At 41.4% G+C, this 19,235-nt stretch overlaps 2 protein-coding genes across 2 annotated transcripts; both read right to left on the reverse strand.

Moving 5' to 3' along the window:
• Positions 1 to 1,568: 1,568 nt before the first annotated feature.
• Positions 1,569 to 15,699, reverse strand: lonrf4 (LON peptidase N-terminal domain and ring finger 4). The gene is made up of 12 exons (XM_069170773.1): positions 14,844 to 15,699; positions 12,869 to 12,987; positions 12,081 to 12,203; positions 10,558 to 10,746; positions 10,329 to 10,446; positions 10,037 to 10,112; positions 5,128 to 5,242; positions 4,375 to 4,496; positions 4,107 to 4,265; positions 2,984 to 3,146; positions 2,740 to 2,889; positions 1,569 to 2,291 (listed from the first exon to the last, which is right to left on the reverse strand). Exons 1-12 carry the CDS (start codon positions 15,139 to 15,141, stop codon positions 2,142 to 2,144), a joined length of 1,782 nt encoding a protein of 593 aa, XP_069026874.1. The 5' UTR covers positions 15,142 to 15,699; the 3' UTR covers positions 1,569 to 2,141.
• A 1,320-nt stretch (positions 15,700 to 17,019) lies between these two features.
• med7 (mediator complex subunit 7) lies at positions 17,020 to 18,987 on the reverse strand. The gene is made up of 2 exons (XM_069170873.1): positions 18,873 to 18,987; positions 17,020 to 18,179 (listed from the first exon to the last, which is right to left on the reverse strand). Exon 2 carries the CDS (start codon positions 18,168 to 18,170, stop codon positions 17,406 to 17,408), a length of 765 nt encoding a protein of 254 aa, XP_069026974.1. The 5' UTR covers positions 18,171 to 18,179; positions 18,873 to 18,987; the 3' UTR covers positions 17,020 to 17,405.
• Positions 18,988 to 19,235: the final 248 nt, after the last annotated feature.

Below are 19,235 nucleotides of genomic sequence, written 5' to 3' on the forward strand. Positions count from 1 at the left end.
GTCATGTGTTTAACACAAAGGCTCATTGTCATCATTCAAAAAAATTATGAGAATCTCAGTCCCTTTTTGATTTGAGTTAGCTTTCATCATGTCTGCTGCCAGGAAACTGACCTTCATTTCTCAGTGACAATACGAGCTTTAGAGACGCGCTGTGATAACTGGCACATTTTTAATGTCACCTTTGTTCACTTTATCCCCAGATGGCTTCAAAAAGTGGATCAATGTATATTAAGAAATGGGGAAAACAGAGTCTCAAGTAAAGTGTTCACAGCACAGAGCTCAGAGATGAGCCTTTGCAAAGGAACCAATGCTGCCCCAGTGTCCATCAGTCCACTCATTAGTTTGTAATTTAGTGGGACATTGTGATTACCCCTTTTATTCTAAGCTAAGTCAACATTCTCATTCAAGCAGGGCTATTGCTGTGTCATACAAACTGGATCTATAAGTGTGTTTGTGGGACTAATTCCTATTGTTTAAAGTGATATGTTGGCCATGAAAAAGTGGTAGTAAACTGCCCACCGTACAAAAGGCATAAGAATAGAGGCCTAACTTCAGAGTCCATGATGTAGACAAACAAACACAGTGACAACATGGCTAACTTCCCATCAAGCATTTAACACAGAAAACTCTATGGCACGTTTATCAAAGAAAAAACAAAACCCATTAAGCCTGTGGTTGTTAGTAAATGAACTATAAAGAACTTTGCAGCTGTGACATTCCATGAAATGTAGAACAGTATGAGTACAAATCACACACTCCATCATCTAAGACTTGCAGTACTCCTGATGAGTTGGTCCAGGCACTCAAAGGCACCAAGACAGGTGGTAGAAGGGCCAGATGGACATGGAGATGGAGAGGGGCCCAGAGGTATGTGTCATGGCCTAGGTAGACGCCCCATAGGGGAGGGAGGGAGGGAGGTGGTTGGGGGTGGACTCAGCCCTCATTGGACCACAACCAAACTAATTTAGCCATGTTATTTTCCAGCTGTCCCTCCACACGAACTGTGAACACGGTGCCTTGCAACTCACCAGAGCAAACATTACATTAGCTGTTATCAGTGCTGACAACACGTCATAAAAGAAGAAAAAAACAGCTAGTGAAGATGGCATCTGACAAAAATGTCATTTACACACAACACACATACATACACACAGCGCTGTATAACTCTTGACCATTAACCTACATAATCAGAGGTTCATACTGCAAACACAAACCTCTTACACCTCCCACTGACCGACCCCCATCTTATCATTGTCAGGATTTCACAGAAGTCCACTGGATGGCAACAAACAGCATCCAGAGACAGAAGCTATTATTCATTCAAAGATCCTCTAATTGCCGCTATGTGGGACTATAAATGATTGCAATAGTTACTAATACTCAACAGGGGTTTTTAAGATTATTCAATAGTATAAAATGAGCAGTATTCAATGGATGCCAAGGCCAATAGATGTAACTAAACTGCAAGCGTTACAAGTAGCGCCCTGTAGGAAAGGACACTCAGAATATCCAAAATGGTGACCCACAACACACAAACTTTAGTCCTGAAAAAATATCTACAAATGATGTGCAGTTAATGTTTATTCTCACTCCAAACATAGCTAAGTCAATACAAATAGTCTGATCTTAACAGGCAGCACATGACAGGACAGTATACTGTACAAGCTTGGCTGATTCTATTCCATGTTCTTGCTGATAAAACAGTGACACCCAGTGTCTATTTTCAGCTATATTTTTTGAAAATGAACTGATTTCATTTATCCACAAATAATATTCACTTCTGATGACCCATAAGAAGCATCTTTGGTCAGCCCTGTAATTCTTAATGGTACAGCAAGTAAAATGTGTATTCAGAAAACTATTCTGGTGTAAGAAAAGATAACATTGTGCAAACTCAACAGTAAAAGCCCAACTCTGTACAAATTCATTGTTAAAAATCACCTTCTACTATATTGACCAGACGATCTGGTCTCGCTCTGTAACTTTAAGAGAGGCCCTCCATGACTCAAGGTTTCCCAAACCCGAACCCAAACCCAAACTCTGTGTTGTGTGCACATTAAAGGCTTCACTCCATTTGTCAGTGTGTGCGTATTATTTAACTTTCAGCTAGTTGTGGCCACGACACCTCTGTGCTGTGGGTTCTAGCTCTGAGAGAAGTACTCGAGGATGAGGCGGAGGTGTCCCAAGCGGTCTTTGAGGGAGGTCAGGGACAGGACAGTGGTCTGATAGGCAGGGTCCAGCTGGAGGACAGACAGCAGCCACCAGCACCACGCCGGACCGTTGGACGAGGCCTAAAAGAGGTTCATAAGGTTAGGACCGAGGCACACAGTAGAGCCTTCTTCATTCTGTCACTCCTTTTAGTCCAAGTATACTGTAATGTTTTACATTTCTAAATAGTTTGTTTTTTTCTCAGCTTCCAACCAGACAATGACTAAAACATGAAATATTACTACACCTACTGTAATACTTCTACTACATTGATGTGGTCAATAAGAAAACATTACATTCTACTACTACCACTACTACTACAGCTACTACCACTACTACTACTAGTACTACAGCTACCACCACTAGTACTTCTACAACTACTAAGCTGAATAAGAAAACATTACATTCTACTACCACCACTACTACTACAGCTACTACCACTACTACTACTAGTACTACAGCTACCACCACTAGTACTTCTACAACTACTAAGCTGAATAAGAAAACATTACATTCTACTACTACCACTACCTGAATGTTCTCCTCCTTATCAGGCATTGTGCCATACTGTCTGTTGATGTACTCGCGGCTGCGTCCCCCAAGGCGCTGGTACCAGTCCTGAGCCTGCTGGTACACACTGTCATGGAGACACTGTAAAAGCTCCAGCTCACTACCGTCAACCTGAGTGAGACAGGGTGCACAAACAGTTTGAGAGAGAAAGTGGACCAGTTGTAAAATCCTCAGTGTCTATTGGTATAGTTTGTGAGACCCTAACCTTGAGGTCCTCTAGGTACTCTATATCCGCCGTGTGGTAGCCATCCCTCTGACCTCTTTTCAGCACCCTGAACCTGTTGCCTCCCACTGTTTTCACATACGACCGTCCGTCAGGCAGCAGGTCCAAACCAAGGATCTCCAGCATACAGCCATAGTCTGCAAACCTGAGGCACACAAGACAACACATTAGTGTTAAAATTTTACATATTAAAATATTGAATATATCTTTATGTAATATTGAGAGAAATGTGGTTATTTTTAGTCGGTAATGTATTCAAACTTTGTTATATTTTGTGCCTTTTAAAGGCATCCTTAGTTTGATAATAATACATTAACCTACATTTATAGCTATAATCTTACAAATCTCTAATCTTATTCTTGGTATATTAATAGAATTTCATCATTTGTAAATATATATATATTTTTTAAAAACCTGCTTGCTTAGGGTTGGTCAAAAATGGGGCTGGCTCTACATCAGAATGACTGAGGTCATTGAAGTCCAACATCATCCAACATCATGAGGGAAGCAGGGCTACTTCTTCCATTTTGTTATCCACACTTATCAGAAAAAATACCTCATGTTGGTAGAGCTCATTAAAATTGTCTTGTCACTTACAGTTACTGTATTTGCAATTTTTTTTTTTTCATTTTGACTTAGTTTTGACATCCATAATCTTGCTGGGAAATGTAGTGACATTGCAGCCTGGTCAAAGTTCTAACAGTTTATTTAGTGGGAGCTGAAAATGCGCAGCAGATCTCATGGCAGACTGGTAACCATGCTGCTATTTTCCACCACCTCAGGGTCACAAATGACTGATTTGAACTTTGCCCACTCTTCTGTCTGCTTGCGCTGCCCTGCTGACTATTCCATCAGGCTCCACCTAGCCTGCTGCGAGCTTCACAGTGAGGGAAATGCCAAATTTGTTTTTTCTCCACAGCCACAACAGTCTGGTCATAATAACTGCAAACACCTATGCAAATGCACAGGGCCTGGACCTCAATTTCAATTGGCTTCATTATTATTTAATTGTTGTCTACGCAAACACACAATTAAAAATGTGTTTTTGTTGATAATATGATTTGATATATACTCCAGGTAGAAATATGAAGAGTGTGTAGCATACCTTTTGCCATGCTCATAGCTGCACATGCCAAACTTCTTGGTGCCAGTCTCCATGCAGCGACGCATCATGAGCCGATATCGAGGCTCAAAGATGTGCAGTGGGCAGGGGATTCCAGGGTAAGCCACCGTGCAAACGAATATAGGGATGTCCTTAGTAAGACTGGAGGAGAAAGAGAAGACCAAAACAAAGATGCAGAGAGTTACGACAAAAAGGCAAGACATAAGTTGCTACAGTAAAAAAGTGTGGACTGTTTGAGGTAGGTGTCTACTTGGAGAGCTCAGCCATCTCGGCATCGTGGATCTGCTTCCTGTCCGCCAACTGGGAGGGAAAAAGTCGGGTCATTATATCCTGAAGCAGAACTGTGGGGTTGTACTTCCTGTTTCTGAAGTACTGGGAAGACAGAAAAAAAGAGCAATCAGTTACTATAGCAACATTATGACATTTTTTTTTAAGCAATTATGCATAACTCCATCAGTATTCAAAATAAGCTTCAGTAAAAAATTTGCAGTATTGCAACAAAGAAAAAATTAAACAATTTTACACAATCTTACAATGTTTTAAAGGATATAGAAAATAGATTAATTAATACAGTATTTTATTTAAGCCTAGTATTAGCTGCATCTACATTCAAATAAATTGATACACACAGCTAATACCGCAATTCGTTTTTGTTTTTTTTCTTAGATGATATTAATTGTCACCAGCAAATTATAGAAATGAAGAACCAACACATTATTCTGTTCAGTATCCACATGTCAAATTGATGAGGGATGCATGAAACATCAATTATTATCAAAAGTAAATCCTTTTTACCACACTGTCCAAAGCTAATGTAGACAAATGGTGCATTTCACCCTGCCGGCACTAAACTTGGTGGCACAATGTGGTGGCAGTAACAAAGCTTTAATAAATAAGCAGCTCTTAAAGTGGAGAAGTCTGCGAAATTAAAAAAAAAAAAAGGGGCCTTTTTTATTTTAGACTTAAAAGAAATGTATTATTCACAGTGTCTGTAGGTGGTTACCTCTTGTAGTGGCTGCTTGCAGAGTGGACAGCGGAGGTTGTGGTCCAGACTCCTCTCTATGCAGTTTTTGCAGAAGGTGTGACCACAGGGAGTTGTGACTGGCTCGTAAAACAACCTTCAGAGGACAAAGACAGAGCAGAGACTTATTTTTCTAGTCTGGCTTTTAATTGAAAGTTGTAATTTTATTGTATTGTCTATTTATCCAAACATTCTTACTTATTTTTCTTCTTGGTATATTTACTTTAGTATTTTATTTAAATTTCAATTGAATTTTATGTATTTCATTATCTATTTTTATATTTTTGTTGGTTTTACCTCTTGCCCTTGTACTATTTCACTTTTAATTGAATTTGTATTGATTTATTGATCTATTTATACATTTTAGTTGGTTTTACTAGTTAGCACAACCTTCCAATTGATTTTAGTATTATATTTAACTCTACTTCCTGCCTCTGGTGTTTCCACTTGACAGATCAGTGTGATAGATAGCATTTCATGAGTTCCTCTGCTCCTGTGTTACCAAGTCTGTAATCTACAAAATGGTTGTAAGAGCCACAAGTGTATTTTTAGTTCATTTGAATTTCGGGAATATTAGTAATTTATTTTCTGAATTATGCTCATTGTGCAGGAACTAAGATATGTAAAATATATTGAAAGACGTTTATGCTAATGATTGACGCTCCCTTTTTTTTGTGATTTAATGACTTAATGACGGCAGCAGGTGCCAAACAGAGAGCTGCATTATGGGAGCATATAGTTTTTCTACCTTGTGACAGAGTATATTATTTTGTGTTTTCAGTTAACGCTTTGCTGTGTAAAGTAAAGATAAAAGGAAAAGAGTTCAAAGATCTCCTGTCATTCGGGTAAGAAAAGGAAGTCACTGTGTCTGCAGCTCATTTGCGCCTTAATAATGGACAACGCAGACAGAACGCCGCTTCATTACTAGAAAAACTTTGAGGATTTGGCAAGTGGATGTCGAATGCCAGTTGATCACCGGTGAATTCTGAAAAAAAGTTCGAATCACCTTTCCGAAGAAGCCCTCAGCGCTGCGCTGTGGTGCTTTAGACCGAGCGAAGACGTCAGACAAGGTAAAGAAAGGACCTGAAAACCGTTTACGGTGTCGGATTTATGAAGACGGATCGTCAGTTTCTTTGAAGTTATTAAGATTGACGTAAATGGTAACTGGTCTGTACTTGTATAGCGCTTTATCACCTTTCGGTCTCAAAGCGCTTTAAAATGGTTTTCCCATTCACCCATTCATGAGACAGATCACCATGCAGGGTGCTGCCATCAGGAGAACATTCACACACTGATGGTACACCATCGGGAGCAACTTAGGGTTCAGTGTCTTGCTCAAGGACGCTTGGGCGTGTGGACGGGAGGAGCTGGGGATCGAGCCAACAACCTTCCGATTGGTGTGCAACCCGCTCTGCCGTCTGAGCCACACCCTCCCTTAGACGTAGCTAATTTGATCCAAGATGCTCGCTTCTTTAAGGACTTCTCATGCAAAGCAGACAGCGTTCCTCATTAAAAGTCACTGAAGTCTGCGTGTTGAAGAAGTTGTGATGCACGCCAGATGAGAAAAGTGGAAATACTTTTTAAACGTTTGCACGCAATTTACGCATATCTTTATTGACATGATGGCTGAAGATAAAGAGGTAATTAATGCTGAAAACATGGAATCTAAGAGAACGAGAAAGTTAACAGAGAGCATTGGGGGAGAAGTTGCATAGGCTCATTGGAACCAGGAGAGGAGTATTAGATCAGATAACTGGAAAAAGAAAATCATTTGAAAGTTTGATGAATGATGCTGGCAATCTGCAAAAAGTGCAAGAGTTATTAATGCATAACGATTTCAACACTGGTGTCAGTGAGTTTAAAAAGCTCAGTGGACAAGTAGCAGATCTTCTGTCTGAAGAGGGAAAAGATGCGATGTTAATAACTGGTTGGACGTTTATCTGTCCTGCCCGTCAGATCATCAGTTTGTGCTACTGAAGAAGCAAAGTTAGCCGGATTAGTGGAACGTGCTGCAGCTTTACAGAAGAAGCAGGAGCTTCAATTGGAGGAAGCACGTATTAAAGCCAAGCTGGAAAGGCTGACTTTGGAAGCAGCAATTGCTGAAAAAAAGAGCTCAAGTAAAAGTATTGAAAGACCATGAGAGATCAGAGGGTGGCATGAACAGCTATGTTCGCTCACATTTAGGACGATTACAAGTGAAAGAAGAGGAGCAAAGACCTGTCCCACCCACTAACATGGCTGTACCAGGAGGTATAGTTCCAAACCGGCTAACGCAATTTACAGAACCACAAACTGTGAGGCCAAGACAGACAGACAACAGCATGACAGAAGCAGTGATGATATTTTTTTAAGTAATGCAAAAACAAAATCTGATCACAGAAATATTGGTTATATCATCAGAAACAAGCTCAGCTACCAGTTAAAGAAGTTACAGTTTTCAATGGTGATCCACTTACCTACAGATATTTTATCAGAGCTTTTGAACAAGCTATTGAACAGAAAACTGATAATAGTCAGGAAAAGCTGTTCTACTTGCAGCAGTACAGCAGGAGAACCGCAGGAACTCGTACGTAGCTGTGAGCACATGCCATCACACAGAGGGTTTTAGGAAGCAAAACGACTGCTTCAGAAGAACCATGGAGATGAGATGATGACAGCAAAGTGCTTCCATTGACAAAGCCTTAAAGTGGCCACAAATCAAGTCTGAAGATGGGAAAGCACTGAATGCTTATGCTGTATTTCTGACTGGATATCGTAACACAATGGAAGATGTGGAGTTTATGGATAAAATGGATAACCCCACAAATATGAGAATTGCGGTGTCCAAATTGCCATATAAAATGAGAGAGAGGTGGCGCAGTGTAGCATTTGACCTCAAGGAAAGTAGAGGACACAGAGCAAGATTTGCTGATCTTGTTAGCTTTATTGACCATCAAGGAAAGGTTGCTATGGACCCACTCTTTGGAGACCTCCAAGACAGACGCACATCTACAGTTGGCAAAGAAAAGGAGAAATCTTTCAAAGGTGGAATGAAGCAGCTTCGCAACAAATGTGTAGGTGGAGAGGAAAAAGCCGGATACAACGCCAAGGCAGCCCAACCCAGTTAAAATAGCTAATGCCTTCGAACCACCACGTCTTTTCTGTCAAAAGATTCACACATTGGAGTTTTGCATCAAAATGAAAGGGCTAGCACACAAGGATTGTGTAGAATTCCTGAAAGCAAAGGAAATATGCTTTGGTTGTTTAACACGAGGACATCTTGGCAAAACATGCAAGAAAAGGATGGTGTGCAAACAGTGCTCACAGGAACACCGAGCCATTCTTCACATAGAAAAGGAAGCCAATAATAATAATTAATCTATAGTGACGAGTGAGTACAGCACCTCAAATGAAGAGGTCTCAGGAGCTCAGAGCTTTGTTAAACAGGAAATAGTTGGCTATGCTGGGACAGGGAACACGGAGTGTATGCTATCGATTGGGAGGCACAGTGGTGCAGTGGTTAGCACTGTCACCTCACAGCAAAAAGGTTCCGGGTTCAAATCCGGTCCTGGGCCTTTCTGTGCGGAGTTTGCATGTTCTCCCTGTGCTTGCGTGGGTTCTCTCCGGGTTCTCCGGCTTCCTCCCATCATCCAAAAACATGCACCTCAGGTCAGGTTACCTGGCGCCGCGCTAGTGGCAGCCTGCTGCAGCAGCTCCCCCCTGAGAGCCCCCCTGCTGTAGTGAAGAAATTTCCCCTCGGGGATTAATAAAGTGAATAAAATCAAAATCAAAAATGAAAAAAAAATCGATTGTGCCAGTAAAAGTGCGATTCCGTAAAGGTGGAATGGTTATTTATTGCTTTGAGCTTGAATGGGTGGAGGTGGAGGGGAGAGGAAGGTGGAGGGCTGTGTTTGTGTACGTGTATGGATGGTGGGGGGTTATTGTAATACACCATGGGCCTGATTTACTAAAGGTTTGCATGTGTAAAATCACGCGCAAACTTGACACCACCCACAAAAAAAATGTCCAAGCTGACTTATTAACGACGTGCAGTGAGGATTGCGTCTTTCAAATGTGCAATTTAAACACACCTTGTCCATTTTGCGTGTTTGCCTGAATGTAAATGTAATATTGGCCGTTTCTACTTGAAGGTGCAAAATACTGGGAGGGAACATGCAAATAGATCAATTCAGCACCCGCAATGACATTTACGAAACCTGGAAGTAGAAACAGGAGAAGTGATCATAACAGAAAGATCTGGACCTGCTGGTCGGTGTTTGTTAGAGGATCTCAACCACCGTCCCTCCTCTTTTATTTGCCGACATTTTATTATTAAGCCTTTTTTTGTTTTTCCTACAGTATTGACTTTCTTGCTAATAATCTCCTATATAGCGTATTGTTCTTTATATATTTATATTTCTTAATTTCAATGGGATGAGATTTGCTTTTCCTTTTGAGGTCGCTCTGGTTTCCATTGCTGGAATCACTTTAACACACAAACTCTCATTTAAATACAGCGATTTGCACCTGATTTTAATGACGCAATTACTCTGTAAATCACCCGCATAACGGCTGCAAAAAAATGTGCAAACTTTTGGAAGGAACACGCAGTTTAGTACCCTTTATTTGAGATCTTAGTAAATCAGGCCCACTGTGTTGTATGGTATGCGTGTAAAAAAGTGCAGTCCAAATAAAGTGACTGATTGAGAGGCAGACATCAGTTCAAACAGCCTCGCAGAGGAAGGATATTCATTCTAGTTTTACTGCAGCTGTTAAGTCTGGAAGTGTTTGGGTACATTAACCAGAGAAAAGGTCAGAGAGAATAAAAATCCATCTGATGTACAACTCTGCTGCAGACAAGGAGCACATAGCAATGCATTATGGATCACAGCAGGTAGTCCAGCACACTGACCTGATGCAGAGAGGGCACTCGAAGTCTGATACCGTGAGAACACCCAGAGTTGTTTCCCCGTGGTGATTATTTTCACCTAAAATAGAACCAGAGGAGACAGTCACTTCAAGGATCTGTGAGGAGTTTGCCCTTCTGAGGAAGAAGTTGCAATTATTATGCAATTTCAAACCATCTGCTTGGTGGGTGTTAAGGGAAAGCTGTTTACTAGTGACAATGACAAATGCGATTCATGATGAGGACAATGATGAGGAAGATGACAGTCAAATCATAATAAATCTATGTGTCAGCCTACCCGTGCCATGCCCATCATCCTTCCTCATCATCATCTCCTCATCCTCTTCAGCAGCAGGGAGGAAGGAAACAGCTTGGCAGAGGCTGAGGCAGCACTCGGTGCCCGCATCGTGCTTCACCTTGGAGCCAAAAGTTATGCACTTTCATCAGTTAGGATTTATAGTTACACTCACGCACCTCCCAACCTACAACCCGAGCCTTTCAGTGCATGTTCCCAACCCTGTGTGTACCTGGTGTGCCTCTTTCCTCCTTTTCCCCTCTCCCTTATCTCCATGTGGATGTTTGAGGCCTTCCATATGAGTCGGACCCTGGGAGCCGCTGAGGGTGGTGATGGGGCAGGGCTCTTTCAAGTACTCGGACACCACCTGCAAAATGCAGGGCACCTCCTCTGGCACTGACATTCCCACCGTTTCCAGGATCTCCAATTTGGTGAAAAACACGTTTGTTTTCATAAGTGAAATGAAATTCGATGAAAAAGGTGGTAAAAAAAAAAAAACAATGCAGAAAATGTAGTTTATAACAAAACATACATCTAAACATTGAATACTTTTTTCATACATGTTATGTTGTTGAATCATTTTGCTACCACCGTTACCACTAATAGATCATACCCGTCAACAATAAGGTTTGAATTATGGGAGGTTTATTTTATTTCAGTGGTGAGGTAGGAGGATCAAATTATATTTATTTTATGATGTTACATCAACATGAAATTATCACAGTTCAACACTATGGTACAAAACACATATTGTAAAGTTTTTATGAACATTTATCATTCCAAGAACATAATATTGATAAGCAAGTCTATGTATGCATTTGCATCTGAGGTCACTGTATGTTTGTGTTGTTACTGTATATCAAATCAACCCTACAATCTTTGCAAAAGGTATGGCCACTATGCTGGTGACTAGTAAATATAAATGGAAATTGCTTCAATTTGCAGGTGTATTTGGGTTTCCTGCCCCAGCACTGTGACAACAGCTCAATTCACTTTCTCCTTTCAACCGGTCTACCTGTTCAGAAAGCAGCTGTTTGATTTGGGTTGCCAGGTTACAGTGACAGATGGGTTTAAATCATGTGAAGTGTGGGGATTGTGTTTGTAGCCACTGTTTCACAGATGATGTTGTAACTGGGTCAGAGATCAGACATAAAAAACTTGTTGCTGTATGATGATTATTCATAATCAGGTTTGAGGGCCATGCAAATTGTGGGAGTTTGCCAGGAGAAACCACACAACAGTAGGGTGCCCGGAGATGGCTTTGAAGTACGGGAAATACCCGGGAAAGACGCACGTGTTGACGAGTATGATCCATTAGGAATTAATAAAAAAAAAAAAAAAAAATTAAAATCAAAACTCGACACAAACTAAATCCAAGCTGCAATGAAAAAAAGGAAAAGGAAAGCAAAATATGTATTTATATTAATAATTCGCACCCAAACATACAGTGAAAAAATCTTTAATCAGGGCAAACAATCATGCAAAGTAAGTTCGGCTTCCGAACATATGATGTAACCTAGAATACAAAAATACATATATATAAAAATAAAAAACATTTATAAAATAGCTTCATCATCTCACAGGTCTCTAAGTGATCTTTGCAGCTCTGATACAGCAACCTCTATAAGGCCAAAGTCTTTCATATACCAAGCTGACTCTCTGCAATTTAAACATTTGATATAAATTCTCAGTATTGTGTTTTACCTGACAATCACATAAAACTTCCCTCTGGTGAGAGGTCAGAAATGAACTAACCTTCTTGATCTGGCTCTTTGCGGGAACAAAGTCAGCTTGAAGTTTTAGGCAACGGTGGAACTGGATTAGAGCTTCTTTCTGCTGACCCATTTCCAGCAGTACATTCCCTTTACGAAAGAAGCCCTGCGCAAACGGAAAAGCACAATCAGCACATCACTGTCTGAGCAACAAACTACACCGCATCTCACTGGAGAGAGCACACAACATGTAGGCTGAAACACAAAAGCATTAAAAAGTTAATATCAATGATGTTGTTTGATAATACCATTTATCATACTTTTACACTGACAGTCATTTACATCATGTAGCACTAACAAATACATTGTTAAAGGGTGAAATGTACTGTGGACTTTGAGGTGGAATAAAAAGTCTCTGGACATGAAATAAAACAATACGTAGAAATGATTATATATTGTGCTTTCCTACACTAGTGGTGAGTCACCCGCTGGCACAGAGTGATTAAATGACATTATGACATAAGTAGCTGTTTGCATAACATTGTGAATGACATAACATCAATAAAAGCAGAGGAAAAAAATGGGTCACCTTGGCACACTAAAGAGAAATATAAAAAGAGGCAGGCCCTTCTTAGTGGGGTTACGTGTGTGCCATTATATCGATGTTACAAAACTAACCAATGGCGTGCACGTGAGTTGAAATTCAGCAGTGACTTGCCCTGAAATAGTTTATATTTGGTGTTAAAGTGTATTTTGTGCTGAATAGACAGAAAAAAACAACATTTAAAAGCAAGACATAATTTGCCTGGCCAACGCCATCCGGTCTCTCACCTCTGTCCAGTTAGGACGAAGGCAGCAGAGGTAGTCGAGGTCCGTCAGAGCATCGGAGTAATGCATGAGGCTGCAGTTAGCTTCAGCTCTGTACACCTTCAAACTTTGATCATCTGGGACTGAGGATTCAAAAAACAGCGGAGAATTGGTCAAAAAAAAGGCGAAGGAGAGAGAGAATAACCTTGGAGCATTGTGCTAGTTAAGAAGTGCTGATGCTGTAATGCTTCGGCTCTGTTTACGCACATTTCTATGCAAAAACAAGCATCATGTAACTCGGGCATGAAACAACCTGCATAACAAGTGCTTTCCTTAAAACACAGAAGAAATCCATCCAAAAACTTGTGAAGCTCTGAGTCAGTAAAATTGATTACTTTTGGCACTAATACTGACCTCAAGTACTCCTCCATCATTATTTTCTTAAATGTTGCATAAGATCTGATTTGAAGATCTGAGTTCAAACTCCCAAAGTGAATAGTATGTTAAGTAAAAGTACTAATATCACATTGTGAAAATACTCCACCAAAAGTAAAACTCCAGCATTCAAAACCTTATTTTAATAATAGTATTCAAGTATTTTAGGGAAAATGTACATAAAGTAGCAAAAGTAAAAGTACTCATTGTGCAGAAAATGCTCCATGTAAGTGTTTTCCAGCTTATGTTTTTGGGATTAATGTTGCTGATGCCTTTTACACATACATTTAAGTAAGTACAAAGTTACATTCACATACAAGATATAACTTCCAAATTTCAGCCCATTTATTTAAACTGATGTTCAATATTAAAAACAAATTGAAGTAATTTTACTGGTTTCAAGTATCATCAAAGAAAAAGCTTTCAATACCATTGCTGCACAAACATGTGCATGTGTGCACTCTAACCTCTGTTACCTAAAGCGGTCAAAGTCATGTTTATTGAGAGAATATAAGCCTTTACAAACGCAGACTCAGTCCTTGCCAATGCACACGTCATTAAAAGACGGATACAAATGTCCAAGGCCCGACCACAACGCTCCAGTGAAGCAAAAGACAACACTGCAGAACACAACTCTGCAGCCAGAGGATCGTTACACAAGATCCTGCTGGAGCAAGAGAGGTAGCAGTATTTAATTGGATCATGGCAGGGCCAGCCAGCATGTAGGTAATTCAACGGCTGTGCTGATTCACTGTAACACAAACACTCCTACGACCCCTGAGACGCCTACTGACTAGATAAAATCATCTAGGGCAGGAGTTGTCCCTTTTACTTCCCACATAAAGAAAATTTGGTCAAGTGCACACACAAACGCAAGTGCAGAGGATTAGCAGCTGCACAGATAAGGTAGTAGGAAATATCTGTTTGCAAGGCTGTCTAGTAATTAAATACCTTTTTTTTTAAGCTTTGGACATATTACATAACATCCTCTTTGAATTCCCTCTCTTTTCTGCCCATGGGTTTGGACTGCCAGAACATATAGAAAGCTTGTTGCAAAACACAGAAGCCTGGTGCCCAATCAGTCGACAGCTGTCATTGCACCTCTTACTGGTTGCCATACTGCCTGTGACTGACTAAGACAGATGGGATTTTGTTTGTCTAACTAAATACTTACAGAAGAGGAAAACAAGATTCTTTCTATAAACCTACCACGGACGCATCTGGAGACTGTTTACTGACCCAGTTACACATCGATTTCATCAACAGGCTACAGTGGATGTAATGGCATCCAAATCTGTGCTTTAGACACAGAGAAACCCCCTCTCCTTTCTGTCACTGCACCTCCTGTATCTCACTGCTGTGCACATACTGACTGGGCAGAAGGGGATGCGCTCAGCGCCATCAACACCACTGCGCACCAGCCAAGACTGTGTGCAGTGCGTAAAAGTGGGACTCCAAAAAAAAAAAGTGCCCTTTTCCACACAATCATACCTGCAGGCGTATCTCAAAAGGAGAGGAACCTCTGCCTCTGCGGAGGCACACATGTCTTGCGTGGGTGCCTTACCTAAATGGAGCCCCTCATTTGCCACGCATAAAGCTTCCGTGAACTCGTTGGCTTTGAGCTTCTCCAGTATGTGGCACTTCATCCTCGTCTCGTCGGGGCAGCACTTTTCCACAACGCTGATGAGCAGGACGTTGTTCTTCATGCCTTTCACCTCCTTCTGTTTTAGCCTCTCTTTGCACGACGGGCATTTGGACGGGAGGTGGCCCCCGACGCACCTCCGGCAGAACGTGTGGCCGCACGACATGGTCACCGGCTCGCACATCAGGAAGAGACAGAGCGGACACTCCAGCAGATCCATTGTGAGCGTGTTATGTCACCAGAACAAAGTCCCGCAGAAAGAATTGTTACTTTGTTGGTTAAAGCAAAGCGGAGTGGCGCTTCTCTGTGGTCTCCCTGCTGTTATTAGTATTATTATTCTTGCTGCACGGAGCATTTAAATAACATACTGACAGCAAGCGGTGCGCTGAACGTGTCCCCACATCTGCTCGAACCAGACCTGCTTCTGTCCTGTTAGCTCACTGCTACTCGGAGCCCTCATATGCTCACCTCACACATGTCCTTTTCGTATAAAATGCATTCGGCAACATTGTTCGTCTTCAGCCCTAACTTAGTCTTTGGTTTGAGGCAAATTACATAGTCCCTTTTCAGACCGGTTAGATAAAGACACTCAGCTTCCAGTCCACCACGCCGCTTTCCTCGACGCTCCGGACTCCAGACAGGCCACACGAACCAGACCGGTGTACCGGCAACATTAATATTGTTTCTTTTTTCGCAGTCCCTTCTCGTGTTTAACCCCTGGAGCAACGTATCCACACCGTCACAAAGCCTGGCTGCTGTGTAACACCATTACATTACATTACGTAAATAAAGATCACATGACGCAGCAGCCCGCAATCTGATTGGGTAAAAGAGTGGCTTTCCGCCCTGTTGTGAAACACAAGGATGCCGAGTTTCATAACATCATTCCTGCGATTAAAGTTTTCTTTTTTTTCCTTCCCTTCGGTTTGATTTAAACACCCGGAGGATGAGTTGATAGGCCCTGTGTCTCGCAACATTAGTGGTGATATTTACTTTAGTATTAGGGTACGAAAAGGTCTCGTCACAGACAGTGTAGGGAATCCCAGCTGGGCATAAAAACAGCCAGGGGGGCGGGGTGGAAGGACCATGACATAAACCTCGGTTCATCCTCAGTTTTCAGTTACATACTCAAAATGTAGGCTGGATACGTTTCGAAAACAGCTACAAGTTCTGTGCGTCGGTGAAATATTAATGTAGACATGCACTTCAATGGGTTGCAGGGCAGGTCAGTGTATACCGCTATTCTGGGTCAATGAAATGAGGCTAGAGCAATGGGTTCAGGGGCACCCTCACACCGAGTGACCAACCATGCTTATACCCACGAGTTTTGAAATAAGGTAAAAGGCAGAGATCTCCTCAGCCGTATTTGCAATGGCAGTGTTACTGCAACAATTTGTTTGATGAAGTGTTAATCATCACACAGAAGTCTAAATAATGGACGGTTCACCGTTATCAAACTACAGTGTTGTCTAGTATTGCAGGCTTAATGGTCGTTGACAACAGAAGGATTGGACATTGGTCCAACAACTCTGGTCTCTGGTATGAAAGTATTAGATCGGCATTATTATAGCCAGTTGCCTCAAAGGACCATAAAGAATCCAAGACCCCTTAATGACGGAAAAGCGTGCTTTATATAGCACGTGCATTAACAAAGTAACAAATTAGAAAATAAATCATATTCACAAGTGCCACTCCACAGATGTTGGCACTTGTTTAGCCGTTTAACCTTTGTCAAATCACCCCCTAAAACATTATTTTTGTCACCGTTTTACATAAAAGATTGAGGAAACTCTCCACAATACAAGGACAAAACTTGCCCCAAACTCTGTTAAGTGTTTACTGGTGATTGCGGAGTACACCTACACTGAACCTGACGAGTGTTACAGAAGTAGACTTGGTATATTTCAATATTCAGATTTACCCCGAGGATTTAGCCGCATTCCAATCTGTTTAAGATGTGTGCGTTGAACTTTACATAACTGAACATGTGGATTTGCAGAAGCTTTAACAGGCAGCCTGGTGAAAAGGTTGCATTTCTTTCTCCGGCAGTGATGCCGGAAGAACACCTCTCCATGACCTCTCACTGGGTGATACAATCTGCAAGTCAGTGACAAGAGTTTAATGCTTTGCAGACATAAAGAGTCAATGTTTACACTGAATGTGATTTGACATTGATCGATTTACAACACCTCGGTGCTGTAACAGCCTTGGACTCTACAAATGGAAATGTCTTTATTGATTTTATTACAAAAACTAAGAGGTGACATCCCAGCCGATCTGTGTAATAATTCAACTCTTTGACCGTCTTCACAGGACCTGGGAATAATATATACACGATAGGTTTTAAATAAAACACCATTCAATGTCAAGTAGGATTTAAGCCCCATTGAAAACATAGCAAACATTCTGACTTACACCAAGTACAGCATTCAAAAACACAGTTCAGGTGCACAACAAATGAGACGAAACAACTCTACATATAATCTAAGCTATTTCATCAATAATACTGCACATGGCAGCATCTTTGTCCCATATTTTGTCCCTCTTTAAAGTAGGGATACTCTTGTCCTGGTGACCCGCTGCCATGCAGCTGGCACCTGCTTCCTCTACATCCATAGGTTCCATTTTCAGTCTGGGGGCCTGCCCAGAGGAACAACCAACACTAGCTGCTGCGGACACAGTCTTTGTCCCATCACAAGCACCATCTTGACCCTCCATTTGTGGTAAATCATCAGGTAGAGAGGCGAGGCACCCCTGGATCATCTCCACCACCCTCTCCAGATGTTTCTGGAACCTCTCTGCTGTCTCTAGCCTCTGTCTCTTCTGCACCTCCATCATCACCCTCAGTGTCTCCCTGGCTTGGTGTGGCCTGTACTCATTTATCAGATGGTGCATATGAACAAACAACAGCTTTATGTCCTCCAGCTTCTCTTCGCGCTTTAAACTGCCAGGACTCTTGATAAGGATGTCCAGCAGGTCCAGAAAGTTCACAAGGATGGACATGTTGAGTTTCTTGAGCTCCCGTTTATGGTCAAACTGCACAGGATGGAGCCTCTCGATGCCTTGGCTCTCCAGAGGCCGGATGATGAGGTCATCACACTGGAACTGGTTGCCAAACATCATGTAACTGTCTCTGATGGGTGGCGGTGGCTTGGGGGTCAGACCTTTGCGGATATTTTCATCCGTGTACTCCTTGATGTACTGCATAGGCGGAGGAGGCAGGGCACTGACCTGCTGTGGTTCACCCATGATGCAGACCTGAAAAACACAAGCATGCACAGCAATACATGAATAAAGGGTACAAGAACCCTTATACAGATGTGAAACGGTCAAGAGTTTAGAAAAACGCACTGTTGCAGTGATGCCTCAGTGCACTTTAATCGCTGTGGCCAAATTAAAGCAGCCCTGAGTATTTTAAATGCTTTGTGTGCTTCCAACATGTTTTTTACATATAAAGATATACATTTACAAAGTAACCTGGAATTACAAATATTACAAAACCAAACATAATATCATAAAAACAGTATATTTAACTAAAACATTACGGAGTAAAAGTATTACATAGAACCTGACTGTAAAAGATAGGCAAGATATCCCAATATAGTCATTTGAATTGTGTTTAAACTCGTCACTAATTTTAAAACAACATTTTACGGTTATATATTTTACACTACAAAGCATGTTGGGCCAAAGTTACCCTGCTGGTTGTTTGTACCGACAGTCCAATGTAACAGCAGGCATGTTGTTGAACAAACAGCATCATTATTATTAAAACCTCAAGTTTCTGTTGTCGAATATTTGATGAATTAACTCAGCAGCGTTTTAGGGAACAACCACGCTAACTAGCCGTGCCGCTGCTAACTTCTGTTTACTGGCTAAATCGGGACATCAAACTCGGAGCTAACTAATTCCACCGGGAAGTGAAAAGACAGTCGTGAAATGTCCACATACCTCTCAGATGGCTCTTTATTTGCTGGATGTAGACTTTAGATGTGAAATGTTACTGAGGGGGTGTCTTCGGACAATTAGCTCATGACTAGCTCAGCTCCTTCCCGACACGCTGACGAGACTGTGTCCAATTCTATTGGCTGAACTGTGCTCGTGACCGTTTTTCTTTGCGCGGATTGGACAGCAGCTGAAGCACAAGCTCAACGCTGATTGGCCGTCATTTTTGGACGTACGTATTCAATATATCAAGATTGTTTTAGGAGTATTTAATACAAAATACATAAATCATAAGTTTGTAATTGCAGCATAATTTGAAGATTGATGTCGAGGGAACATGTAAGTCCGCTGTAACAGTAAAAATGGCAG

Source organism: Embiotoca jacksoni, unplaced genomic scaffold, assembly GCF_022577435.1.
Source record: "Embiotoca jacksoni isolate LCO1_2020_lvr unplaced genomic scaffold, fEmbJac1.0.p SCAF_5, whole genome shotgun sequence".
Classification (NCBI taxonomy): Eukaryota; Metazoa; Chordata; class Actinopteri; family Embiotocidae; genus Embiotoca; species Embiotoca jacksoni.

What these genes read in the sequence shown, in the direction of transcription:
- med7 (XM_069170873.1), bottom strand. Translation starts at nt 18,170, where the DNA reads ATGGGTGAACCACAGCAGGTCAGTGCCCTGCCTCCTCCGCCTATGCAG.
- lonrf4 (XM_069170773.1), bottom strand. Translation starts at nt 15,141, where the DNA reads ATGGATCTGCTGGAGTGTCCGCTCTGTCTCTTCCTGATGTGCGAGCCG. An exon ending in TTCGTCCTAACTGGACAGAG is followed by an intron (nt 12,204 to 12,868) that starts GTGAGAGACCGG and finishes CCGTTTGCGCAG; the next exon opens with GGCTTCTTTCGTAAAGGGAA. An exon ending in GGAGGAAAGAGGCACACCAG is followed by an intron (nt 10,447 to 10,557) that starts GTACACACAGGG and finishes TTTGGCTCCAAG; the next exon opens with GTGAAGCACGATGCGGGCAC.